Consider the following 22751-nt stretch of genomic DNA (forward strand, 5'->3'; position numbering starts at 1 on the left):
CTGGTGACGGCGGGCTCTGCGGACTTGACGGGTCCCTTCTTGGGCTCATAACCTGAGAGGTGTTGTAACCCCTCGTGCTACGGGTTTGCACCATAGAGGTAGATAGATGCGTCAACACCGTTAGATGCGGGACTCAGTCCTGCAGGGAGAAAAGGCTGGTGGCGGGTTGCGCGCTGCGCAAACTCTTGAGAAGTGAAGTTGCCCCCACCGCCACCAGCCAAAAACCCAGAGCGTGTATTATCGTTAGTATACAGCAACCAATAACTAGAGCTTAGTATGTGGGGCACTGGCAGCCACTCGTCCGCTGGACAAGTGCTGCTGCAAGTATGCAGTGCATGGTGCACCCGCGCTGCAGGTGCGGAGCTGGGGCGCTGCCCTGGCTCTGCCATTGCACTTCACAAGCGGTACCTTAGCGCCAAGCTCGCAGCCTGTGCGTCGACGGTTTTAGCCGTACGCGCTGCGGTAGGCCAGCGCGCCTCCACCGCCTTGCATCGCTACCAAAACAAGCGAGGGAAGTCCGCTGCTGGTGCTGTGCTGCAGCAGACCAGCACGAGTGAAACCCACCAGTATTCGTAGAACAAGCGAAAAGTAGAACGAAAAAGTAGAACGCTTTTGATGCACATCAAAAAGATCGCGCGAGAGTGGCGGGGGAGCTACGATGCCTGCCGACAAGATCAAGACGGTCGTTGCTCTGGTGTCGTTGAACGCTACTCTTTGCTGCATCGCTGGACTACTGCCAATAGTAGGGGGAAACCAACAGTGGCCGGGCGCTCGAGATGCCAGTAAAGAGGACGTTACTGACCCAGTGAAGGCAATTCGGATCGTTCATCCACCCGAGGGGGCGATCGAGAAATCGCCAGTTATGTTCAAGACATACATCGACCTCCGACCTGAAACGGATCAGCTCTTTGAAACTCTGTACAAAGATGCGAGTCTCTGCATCGAGGTCAACGACGAGATCGTTCACTGCTCCCCCCTCGACGAATCGACGTTTTGGTACCACCACCTTGGGAATTGCACCGCCCGAGCTTACTTGATACATTCTGGAGCGTTCGATCCGAGGAATCGAGGGTCGTATCCGCAATCGCCCTCAGTTGTGTTCACCCAAGTGAACGACCACGAGTTCGACGAGCACATCGCTCGCGAGATTGAGAGGGTTGCCAAGAAGCACCGAGCAGGATATCTCCAGTCACTGGTGGAGTGGGCGGACTCACAACGAAGACAACCAGACGAAGATATTCTTGGGCGTCTTGGGTCGATTTCTGCAAGTGGTAATGAATATTCGAGCGACCCGATGCTTGTGGTAGGCGTGAGAACGGCGGTCGTGTCTAACTTTCCTTTTCGGCAAGCGATTCGAGAGACGTGGGCAAGCAATTCAGTTCTGCCGCAGGGTGTGAAAGTGATTTTTCTGGGATGCCGGCCATACGCAAATATGGTTGGCGAAGTACCCGCACTGCGCCGGGTCTGGGAGTCTGTCGAGCTGGAAAAGCAGGTTTACGGGGACCTATTGACTGACGAGTTGGATTGTGATGATGCGTACAGCCGTCTTGCAGATAAAACGAAGGAGTTCTTCCACATTGCAGCAACTCAATTCCCAGCTTCTCAGTATGTAATGGTGGCAGACGACGATCTTTATCTCCGTTTGGACAATATAGCGGCGTGGCTAACGCGTTTAGGTCCACTTCGTCGCTTTTACGTGGGCCACGTGCGCGCAATACAGAGTGTTACCAAGATCCCACCGAATCGAAATCCTGCTTCTCGTCACTATCTTCCCCACGAACAGTACCCGATGCTTGAATTGCCGCCGTTCGCTCTAGGAGCAAACTTCTTCTTGTCCATGGATTGTGTTGAGTTTGTGTCCAAGAATCGCCATCGCCTTCGCGATTTGGGTGGGATGGACGACATCTCCACTGCCCTGTGGATACTAACGATGCAGGTTCATCCACAGCACTTAATTGGGCTAGACCACTTGAACTGGGGACCATGCAAGGATGATCTCGTCGCTTTGAGCGACTTGTCTGAGTCGGCGATTCGCGTGATTCATGCTAATGTGTTATCGAAGCGGCGTTTTTGCCACGGTTTTGAGTGGAACGTATGGATGAGGAAAAACATTGGTGCGCCGACAGAAGGTCAACTTCAGTTACTGACTTTTCCTCGGGAGGCATTGCATGTTCAATTTTCTCCGCGAGACTTCGAAGAGAAAGTGGGTCATTTGGAAGTCACTGTTACCATCTCCACTACAACGCGTGCTGGGATAAAAGTATCATATTTTCCTCTCAAAGAGAGCATAAAGAAATTCGTTGAACGTATCTGCGTGAAAGCTCGACTCGCATTTCCGGGAGTTGCGGACGCATCGTGCTCAAAAATGCTTCAGTCAGAATTTCTAGCGTGGTTTGATGAACTCGAGGCCTCACAACTGGAATCCACGAAACTTCTAGCTGAGTGGAGACGCGAGATGCAATGATCGCGCGTCCTGCCTGATCCATAGTAAAGAAACAAATGCAGGCTAACTTTTCTCCATAACTTAATGTATTTGACCGACAATTCACTGCAGTGTTGTCGCCACACTAAGCGGACAAACTTACGCCTTACGTTCTAGCCGGCAAGCCACCCTTCTCGCAACTTGAGTCTGGGAGGCAGTAGTTGTCGAGATGAAAGGGCGCTAACATCTTGATCGTGTTGGGATGGCGAGCTTTTCAGTACAAATCAAGTCACGATCGCAATGTGCGATGGGGACGATTTAGCGAAAATAGCCGTCTTCGGGTAGTTTGAGCAGGCTACTCACGATGTAGGGTTAACCTGACGAGAGCCCATAGCAATGCGCACACTTCGTCAAACCAGTTACCGACATCATGATAGTGCATCCAACAATGCTCCAATCCGAGATTCAGCAGCGCCATCGTGCGACTGACGCCGACTGCCCCAACGTCCAAGAGCCCCACCTCCACCTCCTCCACCATGACCAGGACTGCCGTCTTCCTTGCGGCCTTCTACGTCGATACGCAACCAACGCGTTGATGTACCACTCGCAAAGTCGAATTCCTGAATATGCCGAGTACGAACTCGAAGCAACGGAGCAGGTGTCATCCCACCGCCGCTAGCGTCATTCGAGTCGCCAAAGCGCTCGACATCATCCAGTAAGTGGAATGAGAATGCACTAAACACAGTGATAAGGAAGTGACTCGGACGCTCGGGGGACACATCGATCTCAATGGGCCTTCCTCGTGCTTCTGCAGGTCGGATGATAAGGTTCGGGTTGCCAAGTAATCGATGCACCACGAAATACGAGTCGCCCCCACTGATCGTTCGTGCGCAGGCTTGCAATAAGGCACTTACAGCGCGAACACGTTCCTCAGGAACTGCCGCAAAGCGCTGAATGTGAGCATCGAGTACCTCGAAAATGTGCTCGAGACCACGGTTTTGCTGCGGCGTCGAAGAATCACCGGCATTCTGCTCCGCAGCTTGTTGCTGCTGCTGTTGCTCTCCACCACCGTACAGCGCATCATTAATGAGAAACAACTCCGGCAGGATGTCACGTAGTGTCTGCTCGAGTGAGATCGGCTGGGGTCTAGGCAAAAAGATTTGAGCGAAAGTCTCTGCGTGTCGAGAGAAGATCGCCAAGTAGTCTCCCCGTGTACGTGCTCGAGCTGCTTTCTTGCGGATCGCGATCTGCTCAGGGGGATGGATCTCCCATAGAAGCGGATCGGTCTCGCGCAAATATTGTACACTTCCCAGTTGTTGATACGATGCTGTCCAGCGCGCTGTCGTAGTCCGTAGCTCTTCGGTGTCTGCATCTTCCACATCTTGTCGCTCCTTCTCGGCTGATAATGACAGTGACGAAGACGCGAGGGCTGCCTTGGTTGCCGTAGGAGACCGGAATCGGTAGAACGGTGTTTTGCGTTTTTTGTCGGGGGTTGAAAAGGGTCCGAAAGACGAAGAGGAATGAGCTGGTAACGTCGACGAAGACCCAGCTGTGGCAGATGCTAGCTTGCAGTAAAAGGATGCACGATTGAGAGCTGCAACCCAAGCGCTCACAGCGGCCTCGGTTTCTTCAACAACGCGCAGTTCGATTGATTTTCGCCTAAAAACAACAACACAGTCAGCTGTAGAGTTAGTCGACGCTCAAGAACAGGACAATGTTGAGTCACGTACGGGAACACTTGATGCGTGAGCCTTGCTGAAAATTTGAGTACTTGCAGTCGACGGTGTGAGCTCGCACTAGAAATGCTGAAGGCCATCGCGTGGTCACCGCGGCCACGTTGAACAAGTGCATGATCCAGGAGTACAGCACCACGCGGAAGACCATCGGCCTCACTAGCAAAATAATACAAGCGGTTTCCCTTGAGCTCAAAGTAGCGTGGTTGCCATGCACTACCGAGGCCGTGCTGTTTGCGTTTCTTCTTCTTAAGCCAGCCCGTCTTCTCCGGGGCGAGGTGGGCTACTGGATCCGTTATGCTATCGTCATCGGTGATAGTAAATTCTCCTTGTAGTGACGCGTGCTCCGATGATCCAGAAGGTTGTGATGACAACGAAAGCATGGACCACGACAACGGTAGAGCTGAAACCTGTTCGCTGCTGTCTTCTTCCTCATCTTCGTCATTTTGACCGCGATCAGTTGATTTGTCTTCTTCCCTGTGCCTTTCTGCATTCGCACCGGTCGCATTTGCATCGTCATTTTTCTTCTTGCCAGTCCGTTGAGCTTGTGAATGCCGTAAAACCTCAATATCCTCGGCCACAAGCGTGCTAAAGGGGCTTAATTGAAGTTGTTCCTGGCTCAGGTCTTCATCGTCACTTCTAGTAAGTTGAATTGGGGATGATGGTGGCTGCAGTGACTGAGGGTCACTGCCTTCCTCACTCTCTGTATTAGCGTTAAGTGCAGCCGGGGTAGATGGCTGCTCTGTCGGTGAGTGAAGGGATGGTGTACTTGTTTGCTTGGAAATTTCAGCCACAGCTTGGTTGATTCTGTGTGCCAGCGTAATATGTTCCGCGTGGAGCTCGCCTGAGCGCGTGAGCGGCAGTGACACTGTCACAGCCCAAAGTTGTCGCCCAATCCATTGCAACGACACATCCGGGTTGATGGCGTTGGTACTGGCAGCCAGTGGAGACTGGCCACTGGTGCTCGAGGTGTCCGAAGCCCATTCTGAGACCACTCGCGCTACCGTCGAGACAATAGCAGCTCCCGCCTCCATAGTCCAGCACGTAATGCAAGCCTTGAAGAAGTCATCCTCACGGTACCAGCGTTCAACTCGAGCCTGAGGTAGTTCCCAACTGCCTGCGTTCGGATGTTCGCGCTGGTCTGATGACGCTTGTATTGATGATAATACCTGGGTAGTTGTTGATTGATCGGATGATGGGAGCGTGAATACGCCGTTATTTGCCGTAGCAGCTGGGTCTTGCATATTTACCAAGCACGAGGGCGTCACTGTTGCGGTAGCTGAGTTCGAGAGTGGTAAAACTGACGGGGAGAACCGCTCCTTAATTTTGAGAAATTGATCCTTGAGGCTGGTCAAGTTTTCGTGTCGGACGGACGAAGAAGGCATGGAGGGTAGTACAAAATCTCTCGAAAGCGTACGCAGATGCCTGGAACGAGATCCACGTCGACTGCGTTGCGTATCTGACCCCTGTTGGCCAAGTTCGGCCGAGCTCGTCTGGGTGTCGTACAGTTCTGGGTTTGTCTCCAATGGGAATTGCCTGCCACTGCGACCTGAAAAGCGAGACGTCTTGCTTGGTTTATCGCGAAAGCTCCGAGATGTAGGCGAGGGCTCTCCTTGCGATGTATTTTCATCATCTTGGACGTCTGTAAGGGACAGAGCAGGTTGAATCGCCGAAGTGTTGACGTCGTTGGCCACACTCGGTCCAGCCTCGCTGGCAGCCTGCGACGGCAGATTCAGCGCTGACTGGCGGCGGTGCAATGAGGACATTTTGGCTAATGGGCCCCTCGACGTTGTCATGTGTGGGGCGACGGCTCTGCAATCGGTCGCGATGGCCGAAGTCGAGTCGTCGTCTTTCACGGGCTTTCGAACCGCACCGCGTCAATGCACCCGGTAGCCTGCGAGACGACCAAAACAGCGCGGCGCAGTGGCCCGCACGCTCCGGGGCTGAGTCGTCTCTGTTGTTGGCTTCGACGCATGGGCTACCTTTAGATAGCCGCGCGATACATCCACCAGCTTTGATCAACTTGTCCAGCAGAATATTCCTGGCGCAGCTAAAATAGTCGGCGCGATTTTCCGCGTTCGTTTCGAGTGGCGAGGCCTCGGCAGCTCGCGTCACCCTGTAGGCTAAGTGTCGTCAGTCTCAGTGCCCAGCTCTTGTCATCGAGCCTGACCCCACGCAGCCTTCGCCATTTGAACAGTATCGAAGTAGTGCACCCTTGATTCATTCCGTCATAACAACATCCCCCTGCTCCTCGCTAGGTATGCATACACTCTTGACTAGAGTCTTCAGGTACTTTCGGTCTTCATCCAAGTGCTTCGACTGCTTGCACGTGTCCTGGTTGTCATTCTGGTTGCCAAGTGTCGAGTCGTCGTCTTCCGGCTCAGCACAGTCAGCACTGGACCTAGCGCCTTTCGTAGGCTGCTGCATCACAGCCTCGATGAGCCGTACAACACGCTCGTGCTGTTCCCTCTGCTTCTCCTGCTCCAACTCCTGCACCAGCTTCTCCCTCAACAGCTCCTCCTCCTGCTCGCGAATCTTGGCGGCCCGCACCTCCGCCACCATGACGGGCCTCAAGAGATCCACCCAAGCACGCTTACTCTTCTTCCCCTTGGCGTCTCTGGCTGTCTCTCCTCCAGGTCCTAGCATCTCCCTCGCCTCCGCCTCCGTCACCAGCTGCCTCAGCGTCAGGGATCGCAGCGGCCGCCCCTCCGCCGTTCCGTAGAGTCCGAGCAGCTCCCTGTCCAGCGCCTTGACGGCCGCTCTCTGCTTGTCACCCAGCTTGGGTGGCTGCAGCCCCCGTTGCTTGGCGACAACCAGCAGCTCGTCGCTGCCGAGCGTCTCCACGTACGTGGCGACCGACAGGAACCGGCGGCCGAAGGCGTAGCCGTCGTCCACGCGGCCCTGGAGCTGCTTGGTGGCCAGCTGCGCGCGCCACAGCGTCAATGGGTCCAGCATGTCGATGGCCTCCTGGGTTGTCTGGTTCTCCTTGTCCTCCTGTCCCCATTTTACCGGTAGAGCGACAGCGCCGGCGTCGGAGGTCGCCCAGAGCAGCAGCAGCTCCACGACGCGGCGCTGCGTCTGGAGCTCATGAAGATCGTCGCTCATTGGCTCGAAGCCACGTTGGCGCAGAGAGCGCTGGAGCTCCTGTACGTACTGGAGCGTCAGTGTATCGACCGTATTGGCGGAGTCTCCCAGGCCGCGCGCCTGGCATTCGAGCGCCACGGAGGCGTCGTCTGAGGCTCCCGAGGCTCCGCACAACTTGACGACGGGCGCCAGCTCCGCGTCGTACTCGATCACCTGCGCGCCCTCGAACGTCACGTGGCGCGACCCAGCGGCGTCGGCGTCGGCGTCGGAGGCGCTGCTGGTCATCGCTGGAGTTTTCGACTGTGAGCGGCAAATTCAAATGTTGCGCAGTTAAGTTCGATCATTCCGAGTGCGAACTTTAGGCGCGAGAATTTCATCCGCAATTAATTTTTGCAAAATGGGCGGAAGCACGGCAAGGGCGTCGCCGTCCTCCTCGTCGCTGCTGCTGCTGCTGACGACCCACGGGCTGCGCCAGCTCTCGCAGGACTCGGCGGCGAATGTGAAGCTGCAAGTGCTCGGCGTGTATCGCTGTACGTTTTGCAGTCGCTTTAGAGTGATACTTAGTACAGTGCTGCCTCGTTTGGTTGACACTTGCCTCTTGCTGCTGACAGACCTGGCGGACCCGGCGCTCAAGCAGCGACTCGGACAGCCGTTCGAGGCCGCGCGCGATGTGTTCGACGTGCTGCTGAGCGACGGCCGCTACAAGATGAAGGCGGTGCTGGCGCCCGAGTGCAACCAGCTCGTCTGGACGCGGGAGCTCACGGCGCGCTGCATCATCCGCGTGAGTGGCCCGCAGTACTCGGCACTCGTGCTGGTCGAACACTTTACTGACGAGTATAATATTATTATACTTTTGTATTATTTTCTGGTTACCGCCGCTGCAGGTGAACAAGTCCAAAGTGTTCAGTGAGGACGCGGAGGACGCCAAGCAGCAGCTGCGCGTGGTGGTGCTTCAGGACGTCCAAGTGACGTCGCACAGTGATGAGGGAATACTGCCCGACAAGGTGTTGGCGAGACGCTACGGCGCTCAGAGGAATGACGACCAGCTCCAGTTCCTGTCGACGCAGCATCCGCGAGAAGTGGAGCTGATGCCGTTGGTGGGGGAACGTGTGTACTACCTACCATTGCGGTCGGACCACTACACGCTGGATTGGGCGTGCAGCTTTACAGGTGGAGTAGCAGACGAGGACTCGCCGCTTGATGAACTCGAGAGCGATTGGTCTGGTCGGTATGGCAGTCCTGGGGGCTCGGACGATGGCCAGGAAACTGCACAAAGCTCAGTGGTGGCATGGAATATCATTCCGGATTATTGCTCAGATCTCTTTACACCAGAGTGCAAAAAGATTCACGCCATTCTGGAGGTGCTGGATCAGATTAAGAAGCGTAAGGATTCGGGATCTTCTCATGAAGAATATCCTCCCATGTTTGGGGCAGTTCGAGTGAAGTCGAAGGTGATGAACATGGGAGATCCTGATATCTCCAATCCTTTCCCCTTCGCATTCAACGCAGTTGTCGGTAAGTAGCGCCATCCTATTCCTAGCACTTGAGCGTGCCGTTAACTCTTCAACCTGTGTTTGTTCTGATTTTGCTGCCTGTGTGAATCAGTCGATGCTACTGGCGTATTTGAGGTGGCATTTTTCGGCTCCATGTGCGCGAAGTACTATCTGTCGTTGTGCGAAGGTGATCTCGTCCAGTTCCGAGGGTATTCAAGTGTCAACCCGCACGACCTTCAGTATACTATGACAGCCAGCCCGTTGTTTTACTATGAGCACGACTCGTACGGCAGTGCCCTTCTTGTACCGAGTGCGTATTCTCAATCGCTTGAATGCGCCACGAAATACTTGTGCTCACGATCATGTTGCTGTTTCGGGTGGCAGAAAAGTATTGGGCGCTCCTGCAGATGTCGAAGATGGCACCGCAACTGGTTGAGGTCAGTGGTGACATTGACCAGCAACGTAGTGGTGCGTGGAATCCTCGGCCATCCTGGCTCGAATGCAGCTTTGTGAACACATTGAACACTCTTTACTGGGGCAAAAAGGCGATCAACGATCTCGAGCTTATGTATTTCGACTTCATCGGTGTGCTGTCGAATGTCGGAAGAATTTGTCGAAAGCGAAGATTGGATGAAGGAGAAGATCCAGAAATTACGGAGTATCGGTGGGTGAAGATGATCGATAATAGCTCGTCGCACGAGCTCGTTATGAAGCTTACCGAGTGCTCCCAGCCAGCTGTATTTCGATCCCTTGAGGCTGGCTCCACCTTGATGATCACCAAGCTTCAATGGGTAATACTGCCGGGTGTTGGCCCAGCTGATAAGCGGATCCAGTACGCAACAACGAGCGTATTTTCGGTCCTACGCATGAATGAAGCTGTACTTCCGTTCCACTCCATCGAAGAGTGCAGCTTGAATGTCTACTTCGCGAACAACGTCAAGAAGAACGCCGTTTTTGATTCACGCAAAGTATTTGGGGAGAGCAAGCTGACTGCGCACATCGAGAAAAAGTATCGTCCTCGGAATTGCCTTCCTACAGATTTTGAAGAGTTCAAGGAAGCATTCAGCCTGAAAGTGTGCTCGTTCAGGTACGATAATTGCCTGTCAATGCTGGATCATTTTATGACTGATTGGGTGTATGAATGTAGTGACTTGAGGTCGCTGTCGCTGTATATGGAAGCAAATGAGCAACGGCACGTTGGCTTTATCGGTCAAGTGCGGGCTGTAAGCAACGAAGACACACCAGCAAAGGACAGACCTTCAGTATTGCTGGAGCTTGGCGAAAACAACGACAAAATTCAACTTTTGACTGTGGCAGTAAGTATCAACCCGCTGTACCAGAAACCTCTTGTCAAAGGGAGTGTCAAGTCGGTCACGCCACCCGAAGCTCTCCCTTTGGTTCGCCTCCTACCAGCTACGATTGTTGACGGAATGCTTGAACTCGTCGAGTCGGCGCGATCAACACGAAGCCAGAGTCCGGAGCTATCGCTGAGATTCATCGAAAAATACCTGATGAAGTCGAACCGCGACTTCTTCTTCTCGCTGCAGCTCTATCGTGACGCAGTCGGTCGCGTGACCTGGGAGGTCGACGCCATCATCGAGATGCCATGAGCACGCACCACGTTCTAGTTAATTGCGAACCTTTTAGTAAGACAACAGCAATAGACACAAGTTGAGAGAATCGATCACATTTCTAGCTAGGCGACGTGTCAAACGGAGCACTCAACCAAGGGGACAACGAACGGTGCACATGTACATGTACATTACGCCGTCGATCAGCTTCCACCGCTAGTCAAATAGTAAGCGAATATTCGCTCGCATTGTGTCGCCTCGTCCGACCAGGAGAGCCTTCGCAAAGTAATATGCAGCGCTTGTCGCCGTCATCGCGAGTCCTCCAGGCGCAAAAAAGCAAAAGATCTCCCTCCCCGCCCATATATTCTCCATGCTTCCCTCACCTCGGGCGGGGGCCTGTGCTCACATAGGAGTTCCTTCACCTAGCCTGCTCGTCGTTTGGTCGACCCTTCAAGCGGTCAATCAAAGTCATGACTTTCCGGTACTTTTCCCTCTCGCGGCCGGACGAGCTCTTCTTCTTGCCAGTGTAGTACTCGCTGGAGCTGTGGATCTTGTAGCCGAACACGCGCGGTACGTATGTCTGCGTCGGGGGCGGCACCACAAGATGGGAATGCGTCATAAGGAACACATGCGGGAACGTCGCGCCGAAGTACGCGCCGTCGATTTCTACCAAACAGGAGAAGCATAACAGCAACAAACACCAAAAGTCAGCCGTCAAATATTCTCAACCAGGTCAAGCCACCAACTGTCGGACGTACGTCCCGCTCGCTGCGACTTGGGGAAGAAGATGTCGCGGCACTTGGGGCAGAAGACGTTGACCGTCGTGTGCCGTGGCACGTCCGACTGGCCCACGGGGAGCACCGGCTGGCCCTGGCAGTAGACGCGATGGCAGCGGCCGAAGTCGACGTTCTGGTACTTGTCGAGCATGGCGGCCATGCCCTTGGTGGTCAGGATGTAGCGCGCGTGGATGAGCCCGTAGAGCATCTCTGCGGCGGACTCGATCATCTCCTGCTGGATCTGCGTGAGGTTGCTGTCGTTGGGCGTCTCGATGTCCAGGATGATGTCCAGCGCGTAGTCGTAGTACGGCACGATGCTGCTGAGCCCCGTGAGGTTGAAGTCGTCCTCGATGTAATCCTCGTCCACCTCGCACAGGAACGAGTTCTCGCGCAGCGAGCAGAACCACGCGATCCAGCTGGTCTCCTCCTCGTCGCTGCCCTCCACATCGTTGTCCTCGTCGTCGTCGTCATCGTCGTCGTCCAGGGCGCTCGAGTCTTCCTCCTCTTCTTCCTCTTCCTCTTCCTCGTCCTCCGAGACGCTGGCGGCCGCACGCGCCGCCTCAGACACGCGCAGGCTCTCCATGTGGCCGAAGAGCCGCTCCATTTCCGCCTCCTCCGCCGTCTGGCCGCCGTTCTGCGCGGGCTGGCTCATGGCTGAGGCTTTACTTGGCTTGCGGCTGCGATTGCGCGGCCTCTGGGCGGGCTCGCGGGCTCAAAGGCACGGCGTTGCGCTCGGCAGCGTCTGCGGATTCCGCTCCTAGCGACGGGGTGGCGCGTCGGGCGCTGCGCGGCGAGAGAACGAGGGCCGCTCTAGTCGCACGGGCTCGAGCCTTTAACGGTGACAGCCGTCGCTTTCCCGAGATAGAGCCAAGCCGCTGGCTTTGCCTGTGCCGGCCAAACCCCGTCAAAGACGATATGATGTATGTGGTACATCAAATGTAGCCATTTCGGGGTGAAGCGAGCTGGTGATGGCGGCGGCGGACCGCGGCTGGTACGAGGCCTACGCGTCTGGGGAGGAAGTAGGGCGCGAGCTACAGGACGGAGAGGACGAGGACGAGGACGAGTATGAAGAGGAGGAGGTGGAGATTGAGGAGATGGCGGACGATGAGCCCATGCACATCACGGGGCGGGTCTTTCTAGGCTCCATCGACGCGGCCAGGAACGTTGGAGCGCTGAAGCGACAGCGCATTGGCGCAGCGCTTGCGTTGCTCGGCAAAGGAGAAGAAGCTGAGGCGGTGTCGAGTCATCCCAGCTCTGTGCGTGACCAGTACGAGGAGCTGCAGATCACGAGGAAGAGCTTCGAGATCGAGGACTCGGAGGACGCAGATCTGCTGTGCAGGCTGCCGGAGATAGTGGCCGCACTCCGAAAACTACTGTAAGAGGCCGGGATGGACGTTGATGATTTTGCTGGAGGGTTTGAAGATATACGGACTGACGTTAGCGGTGATACGGTGTGGGATGGCATCAGTGAGAGGGCAGAGCAGGATGGCACGAACGTGTTGGTGCATTGGTACGGAAGGGCGGATGGGCACTGGTGTGATTTATCCAGCTAAAACTGAGGGCTTTGGGCTGTTGGTGTTGTGTTCTCTAGTATCGCCGGAAGATCGCGTTCCGCCTCTGTAGTGGCCGCATGGATGCTTATCAACAAGCCAAAACTATTGACCGTGCAAGATGCTGTTGACCGGATCAGGTACAAATTGCGTTGAACCTTTTCGCTACTCCAGCATTTACGATTGTTAGCACTCCGAGTTCGCTAACTGTATGCGTGTAGGATCATCCGCCCGTGGATCGAGATCAACTCCCACTTCATGCGGGACTTACATACCTTCCACACAGTGCTGACCTCATCTGATAAGACGCCACTGGGTGCTGACAATGCTGCACTGCTCAAAAGTCGGTCATTCCCGCGGCTGGACTTCGGTGCAAACCTCGTCGACGGGATTCTCCGGGGCACGAAGGCCATCACGATGCGCCTCCTGTCCGACATTGAGGGCGATCGAAAGTCCGACTTAAGGGACATATTCCCACACTCGATCGTCGCAGCGACGACCTCAAGCACGGAAGGCTCCTTTTCAAGACCGCAGTTCGCGTACCTGCGGATTGATCAAGTTGAAACACTCGCGTTAAACGCCATCGACCACGCCACGCTGCGCAAAACGGGCTTCAACTCAGCCGACGAGGTGCTGACAGTTCTCAAGCAGTTCTACCCCGACGTGTCGGCCACCACGCCGTTGCTCATGCTGCACTTCCACTGCCTCACAGCATCTTCATGTTAATGTAGCCATCTCAGACCACTTGTAGCCATTTGATCTCGCGTTGTGTGCTCCTACATAAAAGCCATATTCGTGTTTGACAACGATCGACAACGAGTTGAGGCATTTGCGAGCGAGACATGGCGTCCGCAGGCTTCTACACGCTGGAGAACGGCGCTCCGGAGCTGCTTCAGGAGCTGGTCAAGACCGCGGAGAGCGGCCCCTCCCCCGCTACGCCCAAGTATCTGGGTGACTCGCGCCGCGAGAACGGCGTCGAGGCGCAGGCGGACCCCGTGGAGCACAAGGGCGTCCGCCTGCACGGCTGGGTCATCGGCTCCAACAAGACCCACATCACGCCCATCGACACCGTGGACGAGTGCGTCGCTCGCAGTTGCAGTGCAATTGGATGAGGCTAATGGGGAGTACTGACGTGTATCCATCTTGTCCTGCTTGGCATGGCACCTGGACAGGATCGGCGAGGCGGCCAAGCTGACGCCGCCCGAGATGGTCTTCGGCAAGAACCAGCTGCTGCTGTTCCACGAGCCGTCAGGCGTGTGCTATAACTTCCTGGCGGTGGAGGCGCTCAAGGGCGCACACTTCCCCCCGCCGGCCAGCGACCAGGCACAGGACATCGTTGCCAATCAGCAGCTCAAGGTCTCCATCGCCAAGCACAACACCAACAAGTGCGTGGCCGCTGGAGAAGATGTCCGCGTGGATGAACTACAGAGAGCTGATGGTGGTTCGTTCTTGTTGCTGCTTGCTAGGGAGGACGTCAAGGAGCTGGACATCACGTACGACTGGACCTACTCGACGGACTACAAGGGGTCACTGCAGCGGCTCACGAAGACCGAAGGCTCCCCTGCGACTTTCGTGAAGAGTGACGAGGAAGCGAAGGTGGAGGCCACGCGGGAGCGCATCAACTTTGAGAAGCTCAAGGAACGCGAGCCGATTCTTTGGTTCGAAGACGTCGGGCTGTACGAGGATGAACTGCACGACCACGGAACCTCCGCCATGTCGGTGAAAGTGGTAAGTTTGTCGGGACCTGAGGTGCCTCGTGGAGATGTTGTCGTTATGCTCATTTGTTGTGGTTGATATTTGTAGCGCGTGATGCCATCGGGATTCTATGTCTTGTCACGCTACTGGATGCGCCTGGACCACGTGGTCGTGCGTCTGCATGAAACGCGCATCCACCACCTCTTTGGCACCGACCACTTCCTGCGCGAGTACACGCGCAAGGAGGAGCAGTTTGACGCGCTGTTTGCCAAGGGTCACCCGAAGAACATGGCCAACTACACCAACATCGACACGTTCCATCATCTACTGCCTGTGCGCGAAGCTGTGGTCGAGAAGGTTTTGCTCCAGTGATCCATCCGTCCGCCGGGAAAGTTAGACTTGTACGCCGACCAGCAAAAACGTAACCCGTCATTAAATACTGTGAAGTAACTACCTACCTACGCTGAAGCCCTATCGATAGCCGTCGGGCACCTCCGACCCCACCACGACCAGACTGTCTGCGCTGGAGGAAACACCAAGAGCTGCGAACACCGCACGAGCTCTGAAGGAATACCACGAGATTCGCCTCGCCTCCACCGAGTACGCGGGCATCTTCCACTCCAGATCCTGTCCAGCTGCCGTCCCCACTCCGTTGCCAACACGCGTGTCCTCGCCGGCTTCTCGTCCGCCGGCGGTTGTTTCTTGCCCTCGCTCATCTCGCCTGGGGTCTAGCTGCGCCTCGTCGTTCAGGAAGAAGGCCACCTGCCGCGTGTTCATGTCCAGGTACACGCCCACCGTGTCGCCCACAGCAAAGGCCTGCGCCCTGCAGACCTCCTCTCCGCTGTGGAGGATCACGCCCGTGGCGGCGTACCCGACCGCCTCCTCTGCTTCCCCAGCCTCGAACGCATCGGTCGGCGCCACGCCCACCACGACGTCCCGCGGGTCCGCCATGCGCTCCACTAGCACCTCCCAGTAGTGGCGACCGCTGGTGAAGTACAGGTGCCGCAGAACGCGCGTCCGTTTGCAGCGAGAAGCCTGCCAACTACCTGCACACCGGCCGGAATCAGAATGTCAGAGAGGGGGAATTGCAGAGCTTCTAGGCAGTGTCAGCAGCTGAAATTTCAGCGACTGGTAAAGAAGACATGCTGCTTTCTGCAGAGTATATCAACGCAAGAGAAGCATTGCCCGAACGTACACGCAGCCATGCTGTCGACAGCTCCCGCGCCGCATGTGCACCGATTCCAACAGCTCTGCAATGTCACGAAGAGCTACCACAAACCTTAAGTACGAGAATAAGGCGGTGTGCGCCACTCTACGATCTATTTTTACCTCCGAGGTCCATTTTCCACCAATCCCGGCAGTTACCAAGACGCAGCGCAATAAGCCCATGAGCCTGCCGGGGCTGCCGCCGCGTCACCCGCCGCAGCCCAAGGCGGCGCCCTACGTGCACCTGCTGGAGCTGTCGAGTCGCTGCGCGGGCGAGAGCCGCGCGTCCCGAAGCGCGATGGACCTGAGCGCGGTGCTGGGCGACCGGACGGCGCTGCAGCAGGTCGTAGCCGACCTCTTTCGGCCCTTCGAGGCGCTGCGCGTGGACCAGGTGGTGGCGCTGCTGACGGAGGAGACCATCACTCCTGCAGCCAGTGGCGGCGCGGACAAGGCGACCAAGAAGACGCAGAACGGAGCTGCAGCAACAGTGGTGGCAGCAGAGTCTGCTGAGTCGGGGCCGCACCGCTTCACGGCTGCCGTCGCGGGGGCCATCGCCGGCGCCAAGCAGCTCGGTACGAGCGATGATAGAGATGGTTCTGATAGAGGAGAAGAAGGTGCTGACGCTGACGGTGGTTGTGCGCTGGTTTGCAGCCTACGGGGAGGTCTCGGTGCTGCGGAAGAAGGCGGGGAAGGCGCCGAAGAAGCACGGCAGGGACGCCACAGCCCCCGGCAAGGCCACGATCCGCACGTCCAAGTGCAAGCGCGTGGTGACCGTCGACTGTGCCGAGAGGCCGTTCAGTGTGGAAATGAAGCGCAAGGCGATTCGGAGCGCGGCGCGCGTGTTGCTAGGTGCGGGACAGTGCAGTACAGAGGGCGATGACGAGGATGTGGGGTTGACAGATGTGGTGTTGGGCTGTTGTTGTAGTTGCTGATTGGGTCAGCGAGGTGGACAGCATTTTCGCTGCTCGAGACGCGCTGACGAGACTCGGGTGCGACGTGGTTGGCGCGAGTTTCGTCCTGGCGACGGATGCAAACGTGCTGCACAGCTTGAAGGCTGCCCAGGTGGCGTTTAGCTGCTCGTGGACCCCCTCGCATGGCGCGAGCCTCAACACGTCGCTACCTGAAAGTGGTGTCAGTAATGGATCGGCCAGCTGCACGTGCCATCAAACTGAGGCGAACAACGGCCAGAGTTCGAGGAAGCGCCAGCGTGCGGACATCGATTCAGACCCTTCGGTGCAAGTTGTGCTGAGCCACCGTACTGCTGAGTATCAGGTAATGGTGAATTCGTCTCGATTTTGATGGTGTGGCTGTGAAGTTAATTTGTTGTGGTCCCCGCTTTGCCAGGCTAACAACCCGAGCGAAGATCGCAGCCTCAACATTGTGAAGGCGACCGATGATGGAGTCCAAATTAATGCGGTATTTGACGGCCACGGTGGTGCCAGAGCCGTAGAGTAAGTTGGCTAGTACCTTCGATACATACTATAGCAGACAGGCAAGTAAGCTGACATTGACATTGTGCTGTGTATAGACACCTCCGCGCATCGCTGTGCCAGCGTATACTCGCAGAAGTGACTTCAACGAACTCCAGTGACGAGGTGTCTGCAATCGTGAAGAGTGCGTTCTCTCACTGCGATGAAGAAATGAAGAAATCACTCCTCGCTCTTCCTCCGAATGTCCGTATGTCAAAGGGCTATTGCAACGCTGGGTCGTGCGCGGTGATCGCGCTATTCATTAACTCGGTTCTCTACATTGCAAATGTGGGGGACTGCGCTGCCGTTCTAGGCAAAATCAGCAAGGAGACCCAAGGGCTTCAGGCTGTTGAAGTGTCAGTAGATCATTCCTGCAACAACCCGCACGAAGCCAAGCTCGTCGTCGAACGTTCTCATGATCGAAACGCTATCAGGATGAGCAAAGACGATCAAGCCACTGGGGCTGGCATTGTAGGTGTTAAACGCGTTGCTGGTAGCTTGGCGATGACTCGCGCGTTCGGAGACTTTTACCTCAAGTGCCCCGAGTTGAGCTCAGCTCCTTTCAAGAGCAAAGTGCCTTACATCACCTCAGAACCCAGCATCACGACTGTGTACATGGATGGTAGCGAGAAGTATGTCATCTTGGCAAGCGACGGATTGTGGGACGTAATGACTCCACAAGAAGCTGTGCATATCGTCGACAAGTTCGGTACGTTTATGCCAGTACTCATAGCATAAGACTGTGTCCAGGCTCATGACTTTTTTGATGTTGTTGTTGTTGTTGTTGTGATTAGATTCAGAGCAGACACTCTTCTTTTCAACGGCGAGTGCAGCTCTTATCCACGCTGCGTTAGAAAAGATTGCCCACAGAGACGGACTGATGATGCACGAGCTTATGGCTATGCCGCAAGGACCGGTGCGGAGACGGTTCCACGACGACATTACGTGCACAGTTGTGTACATCGACCACCAGATTGGATCTCAACCAGCAGTTGCTAGTCCCAGCAAAACAGAGAACACACCCGAGGCGTGATTTTCAAGGCTAGAATAAGCAGCTCAAGCTTTATTCCGACATCATCATGTTCACATATTCGATGTAGTTGATGTTGCCGTGTTGATCAGGCTCGAGCTGTTTACATAGATCAGATAACTATGAGCATACAGTCTCATGCACAAAAAGTGTCTTTCTTGTTTTGCCTACCTGGCTGATGAGCTCCTGAGCTTGATCCGGCGAGATGCGATCTGCGCCATAAGTTGTCAACGCAACGAGCAACTTGTCGGCTTTGATGTACCCCGGAGCAGAGGAATTGCCTTCGAACGCTTTGAACGCGCTTTTGACTTGTTCGGCCGTGTAGGTGGCATTGACTTTCCTCGACATGACTGCCACGAACTCATCGAAGTCGATTTCGCCGTTGCTGTCTTGGTCGATTTCGTTGATCATGAGGTCGATCTCTTCTGGGGATGTGTCTATACCGAGGGTGTCCATCAACTCTCCCAGCTCCACTTTCGTGATAGATCCACCACGGTCCTAGAGCAGTCAACGCGGGGTGAGTTATTGGTTTGTTCAGTGGGGAGAGGATACGTACTCGATCAACGAGATTGAAAATCTCTCGGAATTCGGCCAGTTCTTCCGAGCTCAAGGCGTGGCTCATGGTTATGCGATTCGGAAAAATTGAGAATGGTATGGATTCAACGCAGGACGGCAACGGTAAATGTACAATCTCATATCAACGCATGAAACTCCCTGTACGCGAAACAGCTACTTCGAAGTAGAACTTTCTCCATTTATGGACTGTCATATGCTTAAAGCGGGGGCAGCGCGCTCGGTACTAGCCGGTGGAACCCTGATGACACTCTGTTGGCTCGTGGGGCTTGTGTTGCCGCTTTCTTGCTTCGAAGTTGAAGTAGTTGAAAGAGAGGGGTGCTCTTGGACTTGACCGCGCCATGCTCATGCGGAATAGTACGCTGTTGTCTGGATCGTTGAGAAGCCTTCCACACTCTTTGGATACGCTGCACTGCGATTTGTTCGCGATTATTAGCGATTTCGTTGATGTGCATGAAGGTTGAGGCGCGTCGTTCAAATATTTCTTGCGTCAATGAAAGCTGGTCATGCGAAATTGGAGCGTGAGGTGCAGCCATCAACATCATCGCGACGCAAGCAAAGCTCAGGGGTGAAGACGAGTTCTTGGGTGGTTCCGCCTTGGTTAGGCAGCTCACCGAACTCGCTTTTGTGTTAGGTTCCTTGCTCTGCTGCTGCGGCGTCTGTACGTCACTACACTCCCCCGCAGCAGTGAAAGTAGTGGATTGGATCTTTGCTGGTTTCTTCAGATCGTCATCCTCGGCTGAAATCGCGTAAGAGTCTGTCAGGGTGCTACGTGAACCCCCACTAGCGAGTAGCAGAACATCATGAAGGAGCACGTTGATCAGTTGCTTCTGCTTCCCGAGGTAACCAGCCACGTGATTCACCCACTGAAGCGTTAAATCGATGGCTAAATACATGATCGACAGAGCTAAGACAAGAGCTACGCCGACTTTCCAAGTCTTTTGAGACCCAAGATCTTTTGCAAGATCTTCTTCATCCTCCAATGTGGCAGCTTCGCACGATCCATTACCTGCTCCCAAAGCAATCTCAGAGGCCTCCCGGTCTAAACATTGGAAGTTGGCAATTTCCGCGGCTTCGAAAACCTCATCTTTTGTTCCTGAGTTTGCATCGTCAACGTCGCTAGTGTCACTGTTCGCGGTGCTTTCAGCCACGTCGTCTAGATCACCATCGCTGAGATGGGTACCTTCGACCACCTCGTAAAGTTCATGAATAATTTCGTTATCGTTGCTAGCTCCAGTTGTAATTGACGTTGAAGTCGCTATTTCGTTGGTGTCACTAGGGACAGCAGATTCTTCAACCTCTGTGATCTCTCCAATCAAATCGTTGCTCCCATCAAAAGCAGGCTCTGCCTGAATGACCGAGGTCACTTCACCCTCCTCGAGAGAAGCAATTTGGAGCTCAGAGATCATCTGCTCAATTGTAGCAAGCCGTTCAACGAGGCTTGGCGACTCTGTGTCATGTAAATCAACCTCCCTGCTGGCTGCCTTGAGCTGGTCGCATGGCGTGAGTGCGAGCATCCAATCGAACGACAGTCGCAATGCCGTTCCCAGCGACTCCGCACATGTACCAACGCTTGTTCCATCTGCCCCACCGACCTTCGATCGAGCAAAAGCGCAAAAGTCCAAAGCCACATCCTCCGGGTCATTCTGCAACCACGAAGCCGCCGCGGACTCCCCATCGCTCCGAAGCACGTTTTTGGCCACCACGAATCCCGGCAAGGCCTTCTCGGCGGTCGATTGCTTGCAGAAGCGTTGGAAGTTCATGACTTCATCCAGTGCTTCTCGGATGGCTCCAGCGCACCTCGTCGCATCCACGCCGTGCTCTCGACAGAAGCTCTGGACCTGCGCCGGTACGTGTCGCGTCACGTCCACCTTCATAAGCACCGGCTGCACATCCAGCAACATCGGCACCACCAGCCAGACCGGCGTCGAGTCCGACGTAACAGCGACCGAAGTCTCGAACAGCGTGGGCTCAATGTCCCGCTCAATAACGGAGACCGAGGCGGCCGAAGGTGTCGAAAGCAGTTGGCACAGCGCCAAAAGCGCCACTTCCCTCCACGCACCAACGCGGACCATCGGATCAATCGTCGAACAAACTCAACTCAACTGCGGGGGCTGTGGTCTCTTGAGAACTGAGCTCCTGCCGCCGCACGATCCCGTTCTCACTTGTCTTCTTGGCGACCCGTTGACATGCGATGCGCCTCGCGTCGTTTCGCGGCGATCTTTTTCGAACCTGTCGCGACCAATCAGGAACCTTCATTCCGAATAAGCCAATCAGGCGGTAGTATTAACGCTACTTCAGTGGCTTTCTTCAAAAGATCGCTCCATTCCGCAGACTCAATTGCGGAGATCGCCATGCATTTTCGGCGGCAGAATCGAGCATTACTCATCCATGTTCGTGGCACATAGCGACATGCCGAGCTGTTCCACTGGGCAACGTAGTTTTACCATCACGCCACGCGTGGATTCAGCATCCAGGTGGTACTGTATCGCAGTCGTTGCGCGTATTGTCCAACGGGGCGACGCTCGACTCCCCAATTGAAGTTGCTTACGCCTACTTCATACCGCCACTTAACGAAATCCTTGATTTGCTGCAACGACTCATATTCAACTGCGTCAACCATGAGCTCCCCGCCGCCCGCCAAGAAGCTGCGCGTGAACGGCGCCGCGCCCAGCCCCAGCCGCGACGTCTGCATCGTCGGCGTGGCGCGCACGCCCTGCGGCTCCCTGCAGGGCAAGCTCTCAGCGCTCAAGGCCTCCGACCTCGCGGGCGTCGCCATCAAAGGTGACAGTGTAGCTCTGACAGTTTTGCATACAATACCTTGCAAGAACTTATTGTTTTCGCCGTTATTACTTTACGCAGAGGCGGTCAGCCGCGCCGGGGTGCAGCCGGTCGACGTGGAGGAGCTCATCGTGGGCCACGTCATCTCCGCCGGCGCGGGCCAGGCCCCCGCCAAGCAGGCGGCCGTCAGCGCGGGGCTCCCGCAGTCGGTGGTCTGCTCCTCCGTCAACAAAGTCTGCGCCTCTGGCATGAAAGGTCCATGCAAAAACATTTTTTTTAGTATTGTGTGGAAGTTTATGCTGATGTTTTTGTTTTAATTTATTTATTTTTGCAGCGGTGATGCTGGGGGCTCAGGCTATCATGCTGGGCTTGAGGGATGTGGTCGTGGTCGGCGGCATGGAGAGCATGAGTCAGGCGCCACACTTGTCCAAGAAAGCCCGTGGTGGGGCGAGATATGGGGATCTGGTCTTCTCAGACGCACTGCAGACTGTACGGTGAAGCGCTGGTGGAATTAAGTTTTTTTTTTTTCTTTACTAACGAGCGGTGCTTCGGTGACAGGACGGACTGTTTGACGCCTTTGAGAATATCCCTATGGGGGACATTGCAGAGGAGTGTGCTCGCAAGCACGACGTTTCGAGAGAAGCGCAGGATGCCTACGCGGCTGAAAGCTACCGTCGAGCTCTTGAGGCCACGAAGAACGGAAAATTCAAGCGGGAAGTGGTCAAGGTGCAGATTCCACCGGCGAGGCGCGGTGCAGAGCCGCAAACGGTGACGGAGGACGAAGAAGTCGTTGCGAGGACGGTGAACGTGGCGTCCCTGAGCAAGCTTCGACCGTGCTTTAAGCCGAGCGAGGGCTTTGGACCAACGGTGACTGCTGGCAACGCGTCTCCCATCAGCGATGGAGCTGCTGCACTAGTGCTCATGAGCCGCGACAAGGTGGACGCATTGGGGCTTGGTGCCAAGGTTCAAGCTGTCGTGCGCAGCTTCGCTGACGCTGAGCAGGAGCCGAGGTTGTTTACAACGTCACCAGCTCTGGCCATCCCCAAAGCGCTGGCGAATGCAGGAATTGCCCAAGACACTGTCGACTACTTTGAGATCAACGAAGCATTTTCGGTCGTTGCCTGCGCTAACACGAAGCTGTTGGGGCTGGATACGGCGAAGGTGAATGCTTACGGTGGTGCTGTGGCTATCGGACACCCGCTTGGCTGTTCCGGGGCGCGAATCATCGTTACGCTTTGCTCCGTGCTGCACCAAGAAGGGGGTCGCATTGGTTGTGCGGCTGTTTGCAACGGTGGAGGCGGGGCCTCAGCGATTGTCATCGAGAAAGCTTGAGTATCAAATGACGAAGTTAGCTATTCACGAATACAG

At 55.5% G+C, this 22751-nt stretch overlaps 11 protein-coding genes across 11 annotated transcripts; 5 read left to right on the forward strand and 6 right to left on the reverse strand.

Moving 5' to 3' along the window:
• Positions 1–2850: 2850 nt before the first annotated feature.
• IUM83_06788 (Pleckstrin homology-like domain) lies at positions 2851–4538 on the reverse strand (the record flags this gene model as incomplete). The annotated part of the gene is made up of 2 exons (XM_067931020.1): positions 2851–4081; positions 4153–4538. 2 exons carry the CDS (start codon positions 4536–4538, stop codon positions 2851–2853), a joined length of 1617 nt encoding a protein of 538 aa, XP_067787219.1.
• Positions 4539–6375: 1837 nt separating this feature from the next.
• IUM83_06789 (Cytochrome P450 86A2) lies at positions 6376–7524 on the reverse strand (the record flags this gene model as incomplete). The annotated part of the gene is made up of 1 exon (XM_067931021.1): positions 6376–7524. The coding sequence occupies one exon, from the start codon at positions 7522–7524 to the stop codon at positions 6376–6378; it is 1149 nt and encodes a 382-aa protein (XP_067787218.1).
• Positions 7525–7636: 112 nt separating this feature from the next.
• IUM83_06790 (Nucleic acid-binding, OB-fold) lies at positions 7637–10342 on the forward strand (the record flags this gene model as incomplete). Its single annotated transcript, XM_067931022.1, has 7 exons — positions 7637–7769; positions 7851–8020; positions 8124–8463; positions 8557–8754; positions 8845–9042; positions 9117–9819; positions 9880–10342. The coding sequence occupies 7 exons, from the start codon at positions 7637–7639 to the stop codon at positions 10340–10342; spliced, it is 2205 nt and encodes a 734-aa protein (XP_067787238.1).
• A 379-nt stretch (positions 10343–10721) lies between these two features.
• Positions 10722–11731, reverse strand: IUM83_06791 (Casein kinase II subunit beta; the record flags this gene model as incomplete). Its single annotated transcript, XM_067931023.1, has 2 exons — positions 10722–10969; positions 11062–11731. 2 exons carry the CDS (start codon positions 11729–11731, stop codon positions 10722–10724), a joined length of 918 nt encoding a protein of 305 aa, XP_067787239.1.
• A 316-nt stretch (positions 11732–12047) lies between these two features.
• On the forward strand, positions 12048–13355 carry IUM83_06792 (Dual specificity phosphatase; the record flags this gene model as incomplete). Its single annotated transcript, XM_067931024.1, has 4 exons — positions 12048–12454; positions 12548–12589; positions 12671–12769; positions 12851–13355. The coding sequence occupies 4 exons, from the start codon at positions 12048–12050 to the stop codon at positions 13353–13355; spliced, it is 1053 nt and encodes a 350-aa protein (XP_067787062.1).
• A 116-nt stretch (positions 13356–13471) lies between these two features.
• On the forward strand, positions 13472–14696 carry IUM83_06793 (uncharacterized protein; the record flags this gene model as incomplete). Its single annotated transcript, XM_067931025.1, has 4 exons — positions 13472–13707; positions 13802–14014; positions 14096–14357; positions 14433–14696. The coding sequence occupies 4 exons, from the start codon at positions 13472–13474 to the stop codon at positions 14694–14696; spliced, it is 975 nt and encodes a 324-aa protein (XP_067787063.1).
• Positions 14697–14795: 99 nt separating this feature from the next.
• IUM83_06794 (E3 ubiquitin-protein ligase TRIM9) lies at positions 14796–15529 on the reverse strand (the record flags this gene model as incomplete). The annotated part of the gene is made up of 2 exons (XM_067931026.1): positions 14796–15370; positions 15520–15529. 2 exons carry the CDS (start codon positions 15527–15529, stop codon positions 14796–14798), a joined length of 585 nt encoding a protein of 194 aa, XP_067787139.1.
• Positions 15530–15711: 182 nt separating this feature from the next.
• Positions 15712–18032, forward strand: IUM83_06795 (protein phosphatase 2C 25; the record flags this gene model as incomplete). The annotated part of the gene is made up of 7 exons (XM_067931027.1): positions 15712–16102; positions 16182–16379; positions 16456–16802; positions 16875–16981; positions 17059–17207; positions 17313–17708; positions 17794–18032. 7 exons carry the CDS (start codon positions 15712–15714, stop codon positions 18030–18032), a joined length of 1827 nt encoding a protein of 608 aa, XP_067787242.1.
• A 30-nt stretch (positions 18033–18062) lies between these two features.
• Positions 18063–18651, reverse strand: IUM83_06796 (Calmodulin-like protein; the record flags this gene model as incomplete). Its single annotated transcript, XM_067931028.1, has 3 exons — positions 18063–18128; positions 18201–18527; positions 18586–18651. 3 exons carry the CDS (start codon positions 18649–18651, stop codon positions 18063–18065), a joined length of 459 nt encoding a protein of 152 aa, XP_067787064.1.
• A 719-nt stretch (positions 18652–19370) lies between these two features.
• IUM83_06797 (uncharacterized protein) lies at positions 19371–20677 on the reverse strand (the record flags this gene model as incomplete). The annotated part of the gene is made up of 2 exons (XM_067931029.1): positions 19371–19385; positions 20198–20677. 2 exons carry the CDS (start codon positions 20675–20677, stop codon positions 19371–19373), a joined length of 495 nt encoding a protein of 164 aa, XP_067787065.1.
• A 546-nt stretch (positions 20678–21223) lies between these two features.
• On the forward strand, positions 21224–22715 carry IUM83_06798 (acetyl-CoA acetyltransferase; the record flags this gene model as incomplete). Its single annotated transcript, XM_067931030.1, has 4 exons — positions 21224–21386; positions 21465–21638; positions 21718–21872; positions 21942–22715. The coding sequence occupies 4 exons, from the start codon at positions 21224–21226 to the stop codon at positions 22713–22715; spliced, it is 1266 nt and encodes a 421-aa protein (XP_067787241.1).
• Between the last annotated feature and the right edge of the window lie 36 nt (positions 22716–22751).

This window comes from Phytophthora cinnamomi (genome assembly GCF_018691715.1).
Source record: "Phytophthora cinnamomi strain GKB4 chromosome Unknown Contig62, whole genome shotgun sequence".
Taxonomy (NCBI): domain Eukaryota; phylum Oomycota; class Peronosporomycetes; order Peronosporales; family Peronosporaceae; genus Phytophthora; species Phytophthora cinnamomi.